Source organism: Ochotona princeps, chromosome 4 (assembly GCF_030435755.1).
Source record: "Ochotona princeps isolate mOchPri1 chromosome 4, mOchPri1.hap1, whole genome shotgun sequence".
NCBI classification, from domain to species: domain Eukaryota; kingdom Metazoa; phylum Chordata; class Mammalia; order Lagomorpha; family Ochotonidae; genus Ochotona; species Ochotona princeps.
Genome location: NC_080835.1, coordinates 48775642 through 48790144, shown reverse-complemented (window position 1 = coordinate 48790144; position 14503 = coordinate 48775642). Strand labels below are relative to the sequence as shown.

At 41.8% G+C, this 14503-nt stretch overlaps 1 protein-coding gene across 3 annotated transcripts in view; it reads left to right on the top strand.

Moving 5' to 3' along the window:
- The window catches only part of OLFML1 (olfactomedin like 1), a 33455-nt gene that overhangs the window by 9259 nt on the left and 9693 nt on the right, over positions 1-14503 (top strand). Inside the window, exon 1 of one of the 3 annotated variants that reach the window (XM_058663451.1) lies at positions 4409-4516. The exons of the other annotated variants lie outside the window; for them this stretch is intronic. Within the exon in view, the coding sequence (XP_058519434.1) occupies positions 4444-4516 (73 nt within the window). The 5' untranslated portion in view covers positions 4409-4443. Of the gene's footprint in view, positions 1-4408; positions 4517-14503 lie in introns of those variants that run through there. 3 annotated transcript variants of the gene reach the window in all.

The window sequence follows — 14503 nt, the reverse complement described above, 5'->3', positions numbered from 1 at the left end:
AATTGTATCTGGCCCAGATTCAAGGAACTCCATTAGGGAAGCAAGACATAAGCTGAGTACCATCATTGTGCCATGAGCTTCACACATCTCAATGTAATCCTTATAAAAACTCCATGAGCTTTAACTAGGAGGCTCTTCCTAAGTGAGGTGACATTTGATATGGGTTTTAAACAAAGAAGTTAGAGCAGAAGGTATTTCTAGGTGAGGGCAAAATATACAAAGGGTATGATATCAAAACACAATGGATCAAGGCTATACATTTTGACATGTAGATTGGCAAATACAGGCTGAACAAATGGCTGTACAGAGCATATGAGTGTAAAGGAAAGATTGAAGAGATCACCAGACCCCACGTAATGAAGTCTTGCATGTTCAACTAAGGGAGTTGAACTTAACTGGAGACATTGATGAGAACCAGGATGACTTTTAAAGATTTATTTTATATTTATTTAAAAGGTAGATTTTGCAGAGAGAGGAGAGAAAAAAGAGAAGGTTTTCCATTTGCTGATTCACTCCCCAAATGGCCACAATGGCCGAAGCTGAGCTGATATGAAGCGAGGAGCCAGAAGCTTCTTCTGGGTCTCCTACTTGGATACAGGATCCCAAGAACTTGGGCCATCACCACTGCTTTACCAGGTCATAACCAGGGAACTAGATGGAAAGTGGAGCAGGTGGGACATGAACTGGTGCCCATGTGGGATGCCAGTGCCACAGAGAGAAGTACCCTGATGTGCCATAGTACAGAACACTTCCCCCTGCTTCCCCTTGCACCATGGTGATTTTTTTTTTTAAGCAGGAGCATAATATGAAGAAACAGGGCAGACAAGAGGGAGGAAACTAGTTAGGGCAATCCTGTAATGCATTTAGCCACTAGTTACATGGTCAATATCAAGGACTGGGAAGGGAGAAGTTCAGATGGATTTGAGAGCTACTAAAAGTTGGACTCGGCATGTTTTGGTAACTGGTATTAAGTGAAGGATTAGTCCAGGATAATTCCCAGGTTTTAGACTTAGATTATTGAATGTTTAGTATGAAATATGTTGAGAGAGAGACCTGAGAGGATTTGGAGAGCACTTACTACTGTACAAATTTTTTTCAGAGCACATATGTTGCTACATGTTTTCTGTTGCTGTAACTGAATAGCATGGACTGAATGATTTATTTAGAATAGAGATTTACTTACTTCACAGTTCCAGGGGCTGTATAGGCCAAGAGCATAGTGTTGGCATCTGCTTGGTGTCTGGCAGAATCTTCTTATTGCATTCTCAGGCTTATCACACTGTGACACAGAGCAAGGATGCTAGATCAAGTCTTTCTTCTTCCTTTAAAGCTAATAGGACTATGCCCACATGACTATCTAATCCTAATTGCCACCCAAAGGCTGCATCTATAAATACCACAAACGTGAGAATGAGCTTTTGGGAAAAATGCTCAATTCAATTGGATCCCCCCTCTGCTGTCATATTCCTGAGACCTTGGAGGCTACAGTATTCCGTCTCCCAACTTCCTGGTGCATGATAACCTCTCTCAACCTCTCACATCTTGGTGCTTTCATGCCTGCTGCCTCTGAAGTTGTCACTTCATGATTTAGCAGACACTCCCTGGCCTCCACTGTTGGCTTCAACCTTGCTGCACCGTAGAGACAGAGACGTGGATGAGACAGGCCTGGATCCTAACTGCCTCTCTACTACAGCCTTGGACTCCTGGCATCAGTCTGTTGTCATGGAGATCTTCCCACAACCCAACATGGATCCTTTTGCTCCCTGGTATAGAATGATTTTGTTCTTGTTCAGGACCAATTGTCAGTAACAAAGATCAGTTAAGTCCCCTTACCTTTTACATAGGGAAGGCCATTCACAAAGTGGCTTGAACTAGTCTCCAGCTGCTGCTTCTCCAGACCCTCATGCAGTGTCAATTTTAGCATTTTCACATGTATATAAGTGAACATTCAGCCTTCCATGTCTGTGTGTATTGGACTGTTCAACCAGACCAAGAAGAATTGATATCATCCCTTCCGCCATCTCAGAGTCGGGATCAGGGGCTCCCAGGGAGAAGGCCATAGGAATTGTTTCTAGAAAATACTGATGGCAGAAGTCCCACCAAGCTTGGGGAAACACAAACCTGTGAACAGCTATGTCATTGGTGCTTTCTTGAACTATTGTTTACAAAGGTTCTTTATCCAAGGATAGGCTTTTGGCTTGCCAACTTATTCCCCTACTTGGCCCTGTTTTGTATTTTACCTACTATATAGCCCCTGCTTTTTTTTCTTTTGCCATTTCTGTGAGTACATTTGAGGCCTATACCAGTTTTCTAGTGCTGTGCAACAAATTACCACAGACTTTGCAGCTTAAATCCATGTATATTTATGATCTCAGAGCTTTGGTAGATCAGGAGCTTAGCTGAGTCCTCTTTTGTAGTTGCAGCACTGAGGTCTTCTGGTTCCCTGGGTAATTCACAGCATGGTTGTTGTTGCTTCAAAGTAACAGCAATTACTTAGTACTTAGTCCTTCTTTTAAGATGCCTTTCCGTAACAATATTCTTTTTGAGTAACACACAGCTTTTTGGGCCACTCATTTAGAGCTGCAAAACCCGTTCACTTTTGTCTTAGGTTAGCATTGTGACTAAATTGCCTTCTCGCAAATGTGCAAGTCCTGCCCATGCTCCAGGAAAGTGAATCATTTAAGGTTTATACATTAAGGTGAGCAAATCTTGGGAATCATTTTAGAATTTTGCCTATCACAGTACCTTAGTCTAACCCTAGCTAGTAATTACTTCTCCAAGTTCTTTTTGGAAAATAGATGTCTTCCTTTTTTTCTAATCTTTCTGTGTGAAAACCATGCCAGTTAGAGGACTTTCACAGAGTTCCTCAAGACTTAAGTCAGAACTCTTCTGTGGGCAAACATCTCAGGTTTACGAGGTAGAGAGGGGTCACCAAAAGTCAGATCACAGGTATCTTATGCTTTGGGAAAATTCTAGTGTTGGTGCAATTTCTTTGGAAAATTCAACCTTGTGTCTCAAGAGACTTCCAGGAAATTCTAATACGTTCACGGGGTGCTTAATAAAGGAAACTCTAAGAAAGGCATTTTCAGCCAATTTTTGCCATTGTGCACACATCATGGAGTGAACACAAACTAAAACCTAAGTTACTAAATGATACAGTATTATGGCACTACCATGTCACATATGCATTGACTAAAGCATCATTATGTGGTGTGTGGCAGTATTAGTCTGAATGGTTTTCATTTATTCTAAGAAAACATCTTGGATAACTACTAAGGGCCAAATACTGGGAATAATAAAAATGATAGAGCTGGTCTAAAATGAAGTCATTCCCTATAAACTTTTTCTGTTTGGCCTTAATTTAAAGATGATCCCCAGTAATGTCCACATGAGAATCTCAGTTTCAAGCAATGTTTTGAGGTTAGATAAAATTTTTAGATGGAATCATTGCCTTTGGAAGAAGTAAGTGATGCCTCATCTGGTAAGATTCATGCCCCACTCATGGGAGACCCAGATTGAGTTTCTGGCTCCTGGCTTCAGCATGGCCCAGCTTTTTCTTGTTGCAGGCTTTTGAGAGTAAACCAGTGAGTGAGAGAGCTCTCTATCTGTCTTCCAAAAAAAAGGAAGAAAAAGAAAGAAAAACCTCCTGGAATCCAATCTCTGATTATTTTCTTTCACCCTTCTCTTTCACATACATATGTAATTTAGAAGACAGGTGGGTGAAATTTACTAGAATGCAGTCTACCTTATATTTCAAGATCATTCCAAGTCTGGTACTAGAACTGTTATTACTAAAATAAAATTTTACGTTGTACCTGGAAATTTATAGAAAAACATTATTGCTTCAGACGCCCAGCTTGAGATTAGATCCAGAAAAATATTTGGAAGATTCCACAGGCCACATTCTTGGCCAGATAAGAGTATTAACCTCTTTTTAACTTGTAAATCGCTTGTGAAGGAAAATTCTCAAGGCAGTCAAAACAAGCCACGATTGCAGATTTTATTTCCTGCTTCAGTACAGCTCCTTTTATTACAAAAGTGCACACAGCCTCAAGTAACCCTCACCCTGCTGAATTAAATAACTCCTATCTTTTGTTAGATCATGTTTCCAAGAAGAAAGTCTGCATATTTAAATGCCTCTGAGATTCATTCAGATTGTGTAAATGTGTGTTCAATGTGCATTCAAAACCATTCAAAACAAAACAACTACACAAACAAAATCCCACGGAAAATCAAATGAAGCATGTCTCTGAAGCACCTCCTAAGGTCCAGTGGGTTCATGAAAAGAACAAAACATTAAGAACAGTCCCTCTAATCTGTAACAGATGTATTTTCCACCAAGAGGGGATTGAAGATATGCATGCAGATGTAAGTGCAGGAGAGCACAAGGGATGCTTGTGTGATAATGTGTGAGTGTGGATCCATATATCCAGACGTTGCTGAATGCGTAGGGCCAACGCACCTGATCCTGTGCTTTCGCCCAACCAGTCCCAGCAACCACAGATACTAACGGAAGGTACCAAAGTTATATTATCTGGTAGCTTTTGGCTCCAAGGGGGTATGAGTACTCATTCATTAATTCTCTGTAACTCATCTGCTTAACAAATGTCAAACTGAGTCCTAGATACATGTTGGCATTATGCCTGGTGTTAGAGATGAAATATTAGTTAAGATAACATTTTTGCCCTCAAAAAGCTTACAGCCCAAAGGAAAAAAACAAGCTTGGGATAAGCGCCCAGAGTGATGACTGCTCTGGTGGAGATACACCGTCTGTCACAGAGGCACGGAAGCACAAGGGGCAGGCATAAAGTGGAGAGTCAGGGTTACCATGGAGATAGGGAAGAGACTGTGGAATCTGGAAAGTAACCCTCAAGCTGAGTTTTCATCATGGAAAAAGAGCTAATTAAATGGAGAACAGAGTCAAGGGCATTTCAAGCAAATGGAACAGCATGGGGTTGACATAAAAGGCATAATTGGACTCTGTGTTGTAGAGCAAGTTGTTCAATAGAGGTAAAATAAAGGGGGAAGGAGAAGAGATAAAAGAATCAGAAAGGAACTAGGCTCCTTGAGGCTAAGCTAGTAGACACAGGAGTTACAGGGAGTGACAATAGCGTGAATCACAGAAGCTAATACTGAGTGATTTCTATGGACCAGATAATTAAGCATTTTGTATTACTTTTTGGACTCCATCCTATAATGATGATGGCAACACTATGAGATGGGCATTATAACTATCCCCTGGATTTTGTTGTCATTTTTTTTAATTTGTTTATTTGAAAGTCAAAGTTACAGAGAGAGAGAGAGAGAGATTTTACATCATCCGAATCACTCCCCCAAGTGGACACAATGGCCAGCACTGGGAAGGCTGAAGTCAGGCGCTTTATCTGAGTGTCCAGTGTGGGTGACAGGGACTCAAATATTTAGGCCATCTCCCACTGTCTTCCCAGGCCATTGGTAAGGAGCTGAATCAGAAGTGGAACAGCTAGGATTTGAACTAGAACCCATATGGGATGCTATCATTGCAGGCTAAGGCTTTACCCGCTAAATCACAAAGCCAACACCTTTCTCTTTATAAATGATGAAACCAAGATGCTGAAATGCTATGTCATTTTCCCAAGGACAGTTCCCATGTGCACTAACCTCTGCCACAGTGCTATTCTGCTGAGGAAGGATGGATATGGGAGTCCCAGCAATGGGATGGGACTTTTAGAAAGACCATTACAGCCCTGGTTACAAAACAGAGTAGCAACAGGAGAAATTAAGGGGATAAAGGAGAGAGCAGCTGAAACTAGAGAGCCCATTTCTAAAGTTGTCACAGTGGTACAAGGGTAGGGTCCTTTGGTTTCAGAGTAGGTATCCCGGCCTAGAACATCACCGTTTCTGATCTCGCTGTGGGTCACAGCATGAAGGCCATGTCGCTTTATGGTTTGATGAGTCCTATTTTTTCCTTTTATTCTTTTAAATTGTTTGCCTCTTCTTCATTTATTTTTTAGGTAACGAAACTTCTACTTCCCAATCATTGCTCCTTTAACAGAATAGGTCCACACACACTTCCCTGTGCTAGAAACCTCAGTATCATCCCTTTGGCCCTTGCTCACCTATCACCAAGTCTAGCAGTTTTTCTTCTGAATACCTCTTTATATATTTTCTGCATCTGCACCACTCTCTCATTATCAATGGTGTAATTACTGCAAGAGCCTCCAAACTGATTATCCTGCGTCCTATCCAGGGCCTTCATTCTACATTGCCTGCAAAGTCAGTCTTGTTTATCACATAATTCACTTTATTATTTTCTATGGCAACTGAAAACTATAAGATAAAGAAAATCCCATAAATTGTCATTTAAGGGAAGTCCTTACAGTTTGACCTAAGGCCCGGCGCCATGGCCTAGCAGCAAAAGTCCTTGCCTTGCACACACAGGGATCTCATATGGGTGCTAGTTCTAATTCCAGCAGCCCCACTCCCCATCCAGCTCCCTACTTATGGCCTGGGAAAGCAGTCAAGGATGGCCCAAAGCCTTGGGACCCTGTACCCACATGGGAGACCTGGAACAGGCTCCAGGCTTCTGGCTTCAGATTAGCTCAGCTCTGGCTGTTGTGGCCACTTGGGGAGTGAATCAATGAACAGAAGATCTTCCTCTCTGTCTCTCCTCCTCTATGAATATCTGGTTTTTCAGCAAAAATAAAATCTTTAAAAAATAATAAATTTTAAAATGTCTGACCTCAGTCAAGCTTTATTTTAAAAATGAATTTTCCTTGATGAAAGCAATACCTGCTAATTAAATAAAACTATAAATGTAAATATAGTTGGTGGATATGAAATATAAAGATGTTTATTTTGGTGCAAAAAAAATTGAAATCTATGTATAATGCCTACTTTTTCAGAATACAAAATTTCTAAATTTTGGAGACTCCTTGCATTATTTGTACTGTATTAATTATATTTAGTTTTATTGTAAGAGTAGAGAAGGAAGCAATAATTGGACATAACAATTTTTTTTAAAGATTTATTCATTTTATTACAGCCAGATATACACAGAGGAGGAGAGACAGAGAGGAAGATCTTCCGTCCGATGATTCACTCCCCAAGTGAGCCACAACGGGCCGATGTGCGCCGACCCGAAGCTGGGAACCTGGAACTTCTTCCGGGTCTCCCACACGGGTGCAGTGTCCCAATGCATTGGGCTGTCCTCAGCTGCTTTCCCAGGCCACAAGCAGGGAGCTGGATGGGAAGTGGAGCTGCCAGGATTAGAACCGGCGCCCATATGGGATCCCGGGGCTTTCAAGGTGAGGACTTTATCCGCTAGGCCATGGCGCCGGGCCCAGACATAACAATTTTTAATATTCCTCATCTTCCTCTTGTGCCACTACTTCTCCACATTCAATTGATGCTCCATCTCTTATTTTTGACCTTCTATACCAAATACCTAAAATACACTTATGCATGGCTGCATGTTCATGCTTTGTTCCCCAAGGCGAGCACAGTCCTGGGAGAGAGCAGAAAACCAGTGTTTTCTGACCCAAGAGAACAGTTTATCAGGAAGTGGAGGCAACCATTTCCAAGGATTGGATTAACCCCTTCTATCTGTTAACTTATCCAATGTTTGCCACAAGCCTGCTAGGTAGCTCCTATTACAATTCTCCAGAGGAAGTGTGGCTCAGAGAGTTTCACACAGTCTCCTCTTGCCCCCACATTTCTGCTTCATCCAGGACTATGTGCTACTGAAGACTGCCAGAACCTTCTCTGCATTCATGTCTTCCCACCATCCTCCCACCCTCTATCAGTTATGTGTTGCCAAAAATAATACTGCAAAACAAACTTTTCCAAAGCATGAGAGGTTAAAGCAACAATATTTATTATTTCTCAGGAGTGTTCAGTGTGGCCAGGCAGTTCTGTAGCTCAAGGTCAGACTTAGAGCACTGGAAAAGCTACAGCCACTGGCACATTGTCGAGGGTTGGCTTGTTGATGAAGGCCAGCTTCTCCACGTGGCCTCTGATCCTTCAGGAGGCAGGTGTCTCAGAGAGGGAGCAGAAGCACACGAGGTACCTAGTTCACTCAGTTTTTTAGAAAAAGATTTTATTTATTTTTCTTTGAAAAGGCTTAGTTAACACAGAAGAGAGGGACCTTCCAGGCACTGGGACACTCCAGAAATGGCTGCAACAGTCTGAACTGAGCCTATCTGAAGCCAGGAGCCAGGAGCTTCCAGATCTCCCACATGGGTTCAGGAGCCCAAGCACTCAAGTCATCTTCCGCTGCTTTCCCAGGCCGTAATCAAGGAGGTGGACCAGAAGTGGAGCAGTTGGAACATGAACCAGCACCCATATGAGATACTAACACCACAGGTGAAGGTTTTGCCTATTATGCCATATTTTTTAGTGTGGTAAGAGTATCACAGAAAAATAACAATAAAAAGCTTATACTAAGAAAACCTCAAAATAATAATTAAAACAAAAACCTTAGCTCAGCCTTTAAATAAGAATTAATAAAAACAAGAAGTTTATAACCATAGGATGCTTAGGATGTTGCAACAAATAATTGATTCACAATAAAGGCTACTTAATTAGAAATTCCCCGAGGACAGCTCATTTCCATGGTTCACTTCTGAATGTTGGCAGTCTGAATGAGCTGGAAGAAGAGAACTCAAACCTGATCCCATACAGGCTGCCTGCATTACAGAGGCTAAGCGTGCTATGCCACAATGCCAGCCCCAGAGGTTTTGTAAAGGTTACTTATATATATTGATATTTATCATATTAATAATAGAAATAGAAATTATAACATAGCAGTTACTCCTCTTGGAAAGGATATATAGCAGAGAATAATTCTTTCTGATCTTTCTCTCCTCTGTCAAGGGGAGTCAAACGAAAGTATGTCAACAGGTAAGTTTGTATGGTATCAGACATGAGGCTCGCATTGTGGTATGGCAGATAGAGCTGCTGCCTGCAATGCTAACATCCCAAATGGGCCCTAGTTTGGGTCCTGGCTGTTCTACTTCTGAAACAGTTCCCTGCTATTGGCTGGGACAGGCAATAAAGGATAGTTCAAGTGTTTGGGCTGCTAATATCCATGTGGGAGACTGGGAGGGGAGCTCTTGGCTTTTGTCTGGCTCAGACCCAGCTATACACCCATCTGGACAAAGAGCCAGTAGATGGGTGACCTCTTTCTGAGTCTTCACTCTCAGTGGAGCTCTATTTCTATTTTCGTTTGAAGATTTTTTAAAAGGCAAATTTACACAGAGAGAAGAGACAGAGTTAGATGGTCTTCCATCATCTGGGTCACTCTTCCAATGGCCACATTGTCAGGAGCTGAGCTAATCTGAAGCCAGAAGTCATAAGCTTCTTTTGGGTTTCTCACATGAGTACAGGGTCTCAAGGACTTTGGCCATCCTCTGCTGCTTTCCCAGGCCATAAGGATGGGAAGTGGAACAGCTAGGATACAAATCGGCCTCCACATGTGGGATGTTAGAGCCACAGGACAGAGGAATAGCTTGTTGCACACTGCCCCGGCCCCTAGATATCTTTTTAAATAAATAAATAAGTCTTTAGATATATATATATATATAAAGGTATCAGATAGAATATAAATAAATTCCAGAGTAAAACAAACTTAGGTAAGGCAAGGGATTATGGAAAACTGGCCTCTTCCCAGAGGTGCTGCAGGAAGATGTTGGGACCCCAAGTGGAAGTGAGCTGACTGACCTCATACGTTACGTATTTCCCCAACTTCCAGACATTCCTCTGAAGAGCTTGACTCATTGTTGATCAACACAGCCATGTGAGTAAAGCCTAAGCACCAAGTTTGTTTTCTTTCTCATAGTCCAGAGTTAATGACTCATAAAGCTGTTAGGATTTAGTACTGGGGATCTTGGGATACTCTGAATTTGTGCTGGGAACATGGAGAAATCTCTGATGTGGATTTCTCAGGTTTCTCTGTGACTCACCAAAACCAACCCATGGAACACTTATTTTACGCAAAACCCTGTTTAAGCTTCAATCCTAGATCCTTAGTCCTTCTGCAGTGCCAAATTGTTCTGTGGCTCCATCTCATGCAAACCAGCTGTGCAAAGCTATAAAAGAGAAAGCAAACTAAAATTCGAACTAGTATTTCCTATATTCTCACAACACAGATCACTTCTGACACCAGATGTAGGGATTTTCCTCCCATACACAAAGCAGGCAATTAGTTCTACCATGGACATCAGCTGGTGTCTGATGCAGTTCAATTTCAGTTCTGATACAATCTCCCTGGATATTAGATTCTACAGGTGAAGATCTCAATCCTCATGCCCCACTACCCCTTCACTTTAGATGCCAGTTGCAAGCTGCAGTCTCATCTGTGCTTCCTCTGGCTGGCTGGCTAGAAATGAGGGTTCTTACAACCCACTCCTTACCTTCTACTATTTTGCTTGAGCACTTCACAGAAATCAAGAGTATATTTTATCTGTATTTACTGCTGTATCATAAAGGATATTACAAAGGATACAGATGAAGAGATGCAGAGAATGAGCTGGGGAGGTGTGCAGAGCTTCCAAGCCCTCTCTGGGGTGTTACCCTTCACAACCTCCATGTATTCAGCTATTTAGAAGCTCTCCAAACCCTGTCCTTTTGGATTTTTCTGGAACCCTAATTAGATTCGCATCATTGATGTATGGACTACAATACCAAAGTGCCATTGGACAAAAAAGGCATAGTTTAATGCTAAAGACAAAGTGGAGACGTCCAGCAAGGCCTATGTGCTTCTTGGACTTTCTCTGCAGAGTCCTCCCTCCAGGGCATGAATCAGGACCCCTCTGGGATGAGGAGGGTCTAGTCAGCTACTATCATTCTAGGGTGTTCAGAAGATTTCTTTCTAAGGCAGAAAGGCAGGAAAGATGCAAATTTTCTGCGATCTTCCCAGAGAAGAGAAATTAGTTTCTAATGTCCTGCTTTTTGAAGAGAGTCAGAAACATGGATAAAAAACAAAAAGTATGTATCATACTGGTTTCCTGTTTTCTTTCTGTCCATCCACTGAAACACCCAGATGACAAAATGGCACTTGCCAGTCTAACTTGAAAGCACAGTAGGAGTAGAGATAATGGTATGGACACTGAGAAATGCTTCTGTGACAGAGTCCAGTTGGTTACCAGGTTTGCAGAATAAGCAGTAAGAGTTTGAACATTGAAGAACATATATTTTGTGTCACAGGCATTAAGAACAAAAAAGGCAATTAAAACACAGTCCCTGTCTAACATGTTTGCAAAGGAACCAAGGAATCTGCAATCCCAATACAGTGCGGTTAACTGCCTGGGAAGAGGGTTGCACAGAACGCTTTGGGCACATTGGAAGGAGCAAGTGACACTCTAATGGGATCAGAGAACTTTGTTTCAAAGGATGAGCATGTATATCAAGTCAGCAAAAATGGTCCAGCAAAAAGTGTGGGCCAAGTCTAAAACTTATGAGAGACCTTGTTAAATTTGGCAACCAGTAGCCAGTCTGTTGTTGTGCTGGGAAAGTAATGAGAGAAAGTCAGATGAAGAACCTTGTATGCTAACATTTATTTTGCAGAAAAAAAAGCATGAAATAGCCCTAATTTCTACAATAATTGTATCTGCACTGACACATTTTATTGTAACAGTGTAAAATTGTGTAATTGACTAGCAGTCTGAGGGCTGTCATGCTTGTCATCTCAGTATTTAACATGCTACGTAACACTTGATAGGTGTTGACAAATGTTTAGCATGAATACAATGCAGGTGGTTGAAAGTTTTATGACAGAATTTCAAGAAGCAGTCAAAATACTCAAGATCTTTAGGAGAATTCTTTCCTTTTAAATGAATTCATCATTCTTCCCCTCTCTGTTGCCTTCACTTACATCCTTCCACCCCATCCTTGGCTCTAGTCTGGTGTCACCTGCCTGCCTCAGTCTAATCAATCAGTAAGACCTGTCTTCTCTGTAACTGTTCCTGAATACATGCTAATGTTTTCAGGTGCAATATTGCTTTCATGAACATAATACAACTTGGGATAGCAAACAGGGATTACACTTCCAAGCCTACTACCTGGGTTTCTGGTGCACACACAGCCAACCAACATTTCTAATATATAACTCAGATGAGTCACATCCACAGAGAGGGATAAGTTTCACCAGGTCTGTAGAGTGTTACTGTTAAATAAGGGAAAAAAGTATTCAAAAGATTCAAATAGATGAAATTTGTATATAAATTCACTGTGAAGCCTGGGGCCAAGTTCTATTCTAATTACTTACCTGCAGGTCTGCTTGAGGGAGAAACATAGACTTTCATGCTCTGAAGTACAGAGAGAGCCTTGCATGCTATTGTCTCAGTTGAATTATTTGTATCTTAGCTTACCTGAAAGGTTGTAAATTTATGATTGTGGATGCTTCCTCAGTCTTTTCCTCTTACTAGTGACCTATTTTCTTCTTTTAAATATGTTTTAATTTGGAGAAGCAGATATACAGAGAGTTGGTGAGACAAAGAATAAGACCTTCCATCTGCTGATTCACTCTCTAAATTGCCACAACAGCCAGAGCTGAGCCCATCCAAAGCCACAGTCTCTCACATAGGTTCAGGGTCCGAAAGCATCATGTGCCACTTTCCCAGGCCACAAGCAGGGAGCTGGATGGGAAGTGGAGCAGCTAGGACATGAACTGGTGTCCATCTGGGATGCTGTCACTTGTAGGTAGAGAATTAGCTAGTTGAGCCAACGTGCCAGCTCCTACTAATGACTTAAAAGAAACACAGCAAAGAGTTTCAATATATCCTTTTACTCCAATACTGGAAATATATTATCTGTGGACTTCAAAAAAGAGAAATTAAATCATTCCCAGACTTTCTGCCTTGAAGAGTATACACATCATCCATCCTAGATCCCCTGTTTACAGCTGAGAAACCCAAGGTCAGATTGACCAAAGGATGCACTGGGGAACACAAAGAGAACCAGAGATCATATTTTGGCCTCAGATCTCTGACTACCAAGGCCAGGTTTCGTCTGTAGAGGAATGGAGAGGAGAGGCAGATGAGGACATGGGGAAAATTGGTTTGTTTTTTTTTAATCCTCCACTGTTTCCTTGATCAAAACAATATATCTATGCTTGCTATTTTCCATATTCCACATGAGAAAGGAAAAATAGAAGAAGGGAGAATGGGCATATTCATTTCTGCTGTATTTTAAGCCCATGTTGTCTTAAAGTCAATATGCCTCCATAATTACAGTATGAGCCTGCTGTTTTTCATCCAGTACATCAGGGGCTGTCAGTCTGGGGGCTACCTTGGCAAAACTGATGTCCCATCACCCTGTAATTATGTCATAGAAAGTCCATCACCCGTATCCATCCTTCTCTAAATACACAGGGTTGCACCTGCTCTTCAACCTATCATACACATGCTCCTATCACTGTATCTTTGTATACTGGCTGGACTTGCCTCCCAGTTTACACTGAGCTCAGAAGACCCCATTCCTACCACTTTATAGCCTCCAAGACACTTATCCAAGCCTTAATTGTTCTCACTTGAAAAATGAAGATTAAAATATCTACCAGCTCAATTATTCTAGGACAAGAATTACATAAGTTAGCATAAGTAAAGTGCCTGCCACAGCACCAATTATATGTATTTGTCAGGCATTGATTATCTTCTCTAGATCTTGTTCTTGTTCCTTCTGGGCTTGTCTGATGGCCTAAAGTTCCCTCCTCCCCCCAAAGTCCTATATGAACATTTATAGACTTAGTCTCTCATTGATCTGTGGTCAGCATAGAATGAAGCAGAGGCCTCACATGAGACACATTCAGCTTGTGAAACAGAGAGGACCTCGTGGGCTCAAGCAGAAATAGGATCTTGTAAAGAAGGCAGGCCATTCCCTGTCTCCCCACCCATGGCTGTAGTGCCCTAAGAGCTCATGTGGGAACGGGTTGACTACTCCTGCAATGTGTAAGATATCACCTGACTGGCTTGGGCTTCTCCACCTTCCCATGGCTGTGGCTTCTTAGAAGGCCAGCCAGCCAGGATAATGTTGGTCCAGAGGAAACTCTTGGACTGCCAGAGTATGTTAGTAGGGTACATGGTGGTATCTGATGACTGAGAGTCCTCTGCAGCTCACCCAAAGTCTGGACCTGGCCAGTGTGGGCCTGGCAAGGTGAAAGGACTAATGCGAGAGCTGACTGGAACTCTGTACATGCAAACTAAGTTTGCTCCCCACCCTCACTTCTGTTGTGTGTTCCATTCATGACAACCTTAGGTCAGATTGTTTTCATGAAGTAGTGGATTTGAAAGTATCTTAAAAGCTTTAAACTACTTTACGAATTATTAGTGAGAAGGGCCCACAGTCAGAACTCTGGGTGTATAGCACAATTTTTACCCTTGAAAAGTATCTATTTAGATGAACCTATTTTCTTCATTCACTCAACAGACATTTTTGGAACCCTCAAGACACTGGTTTAGGCTTTAGGGCACAAAGCTAACCATAAAGACGCTCTGTTCCTGGGGAATGTGGCCAAGTATATGGACAA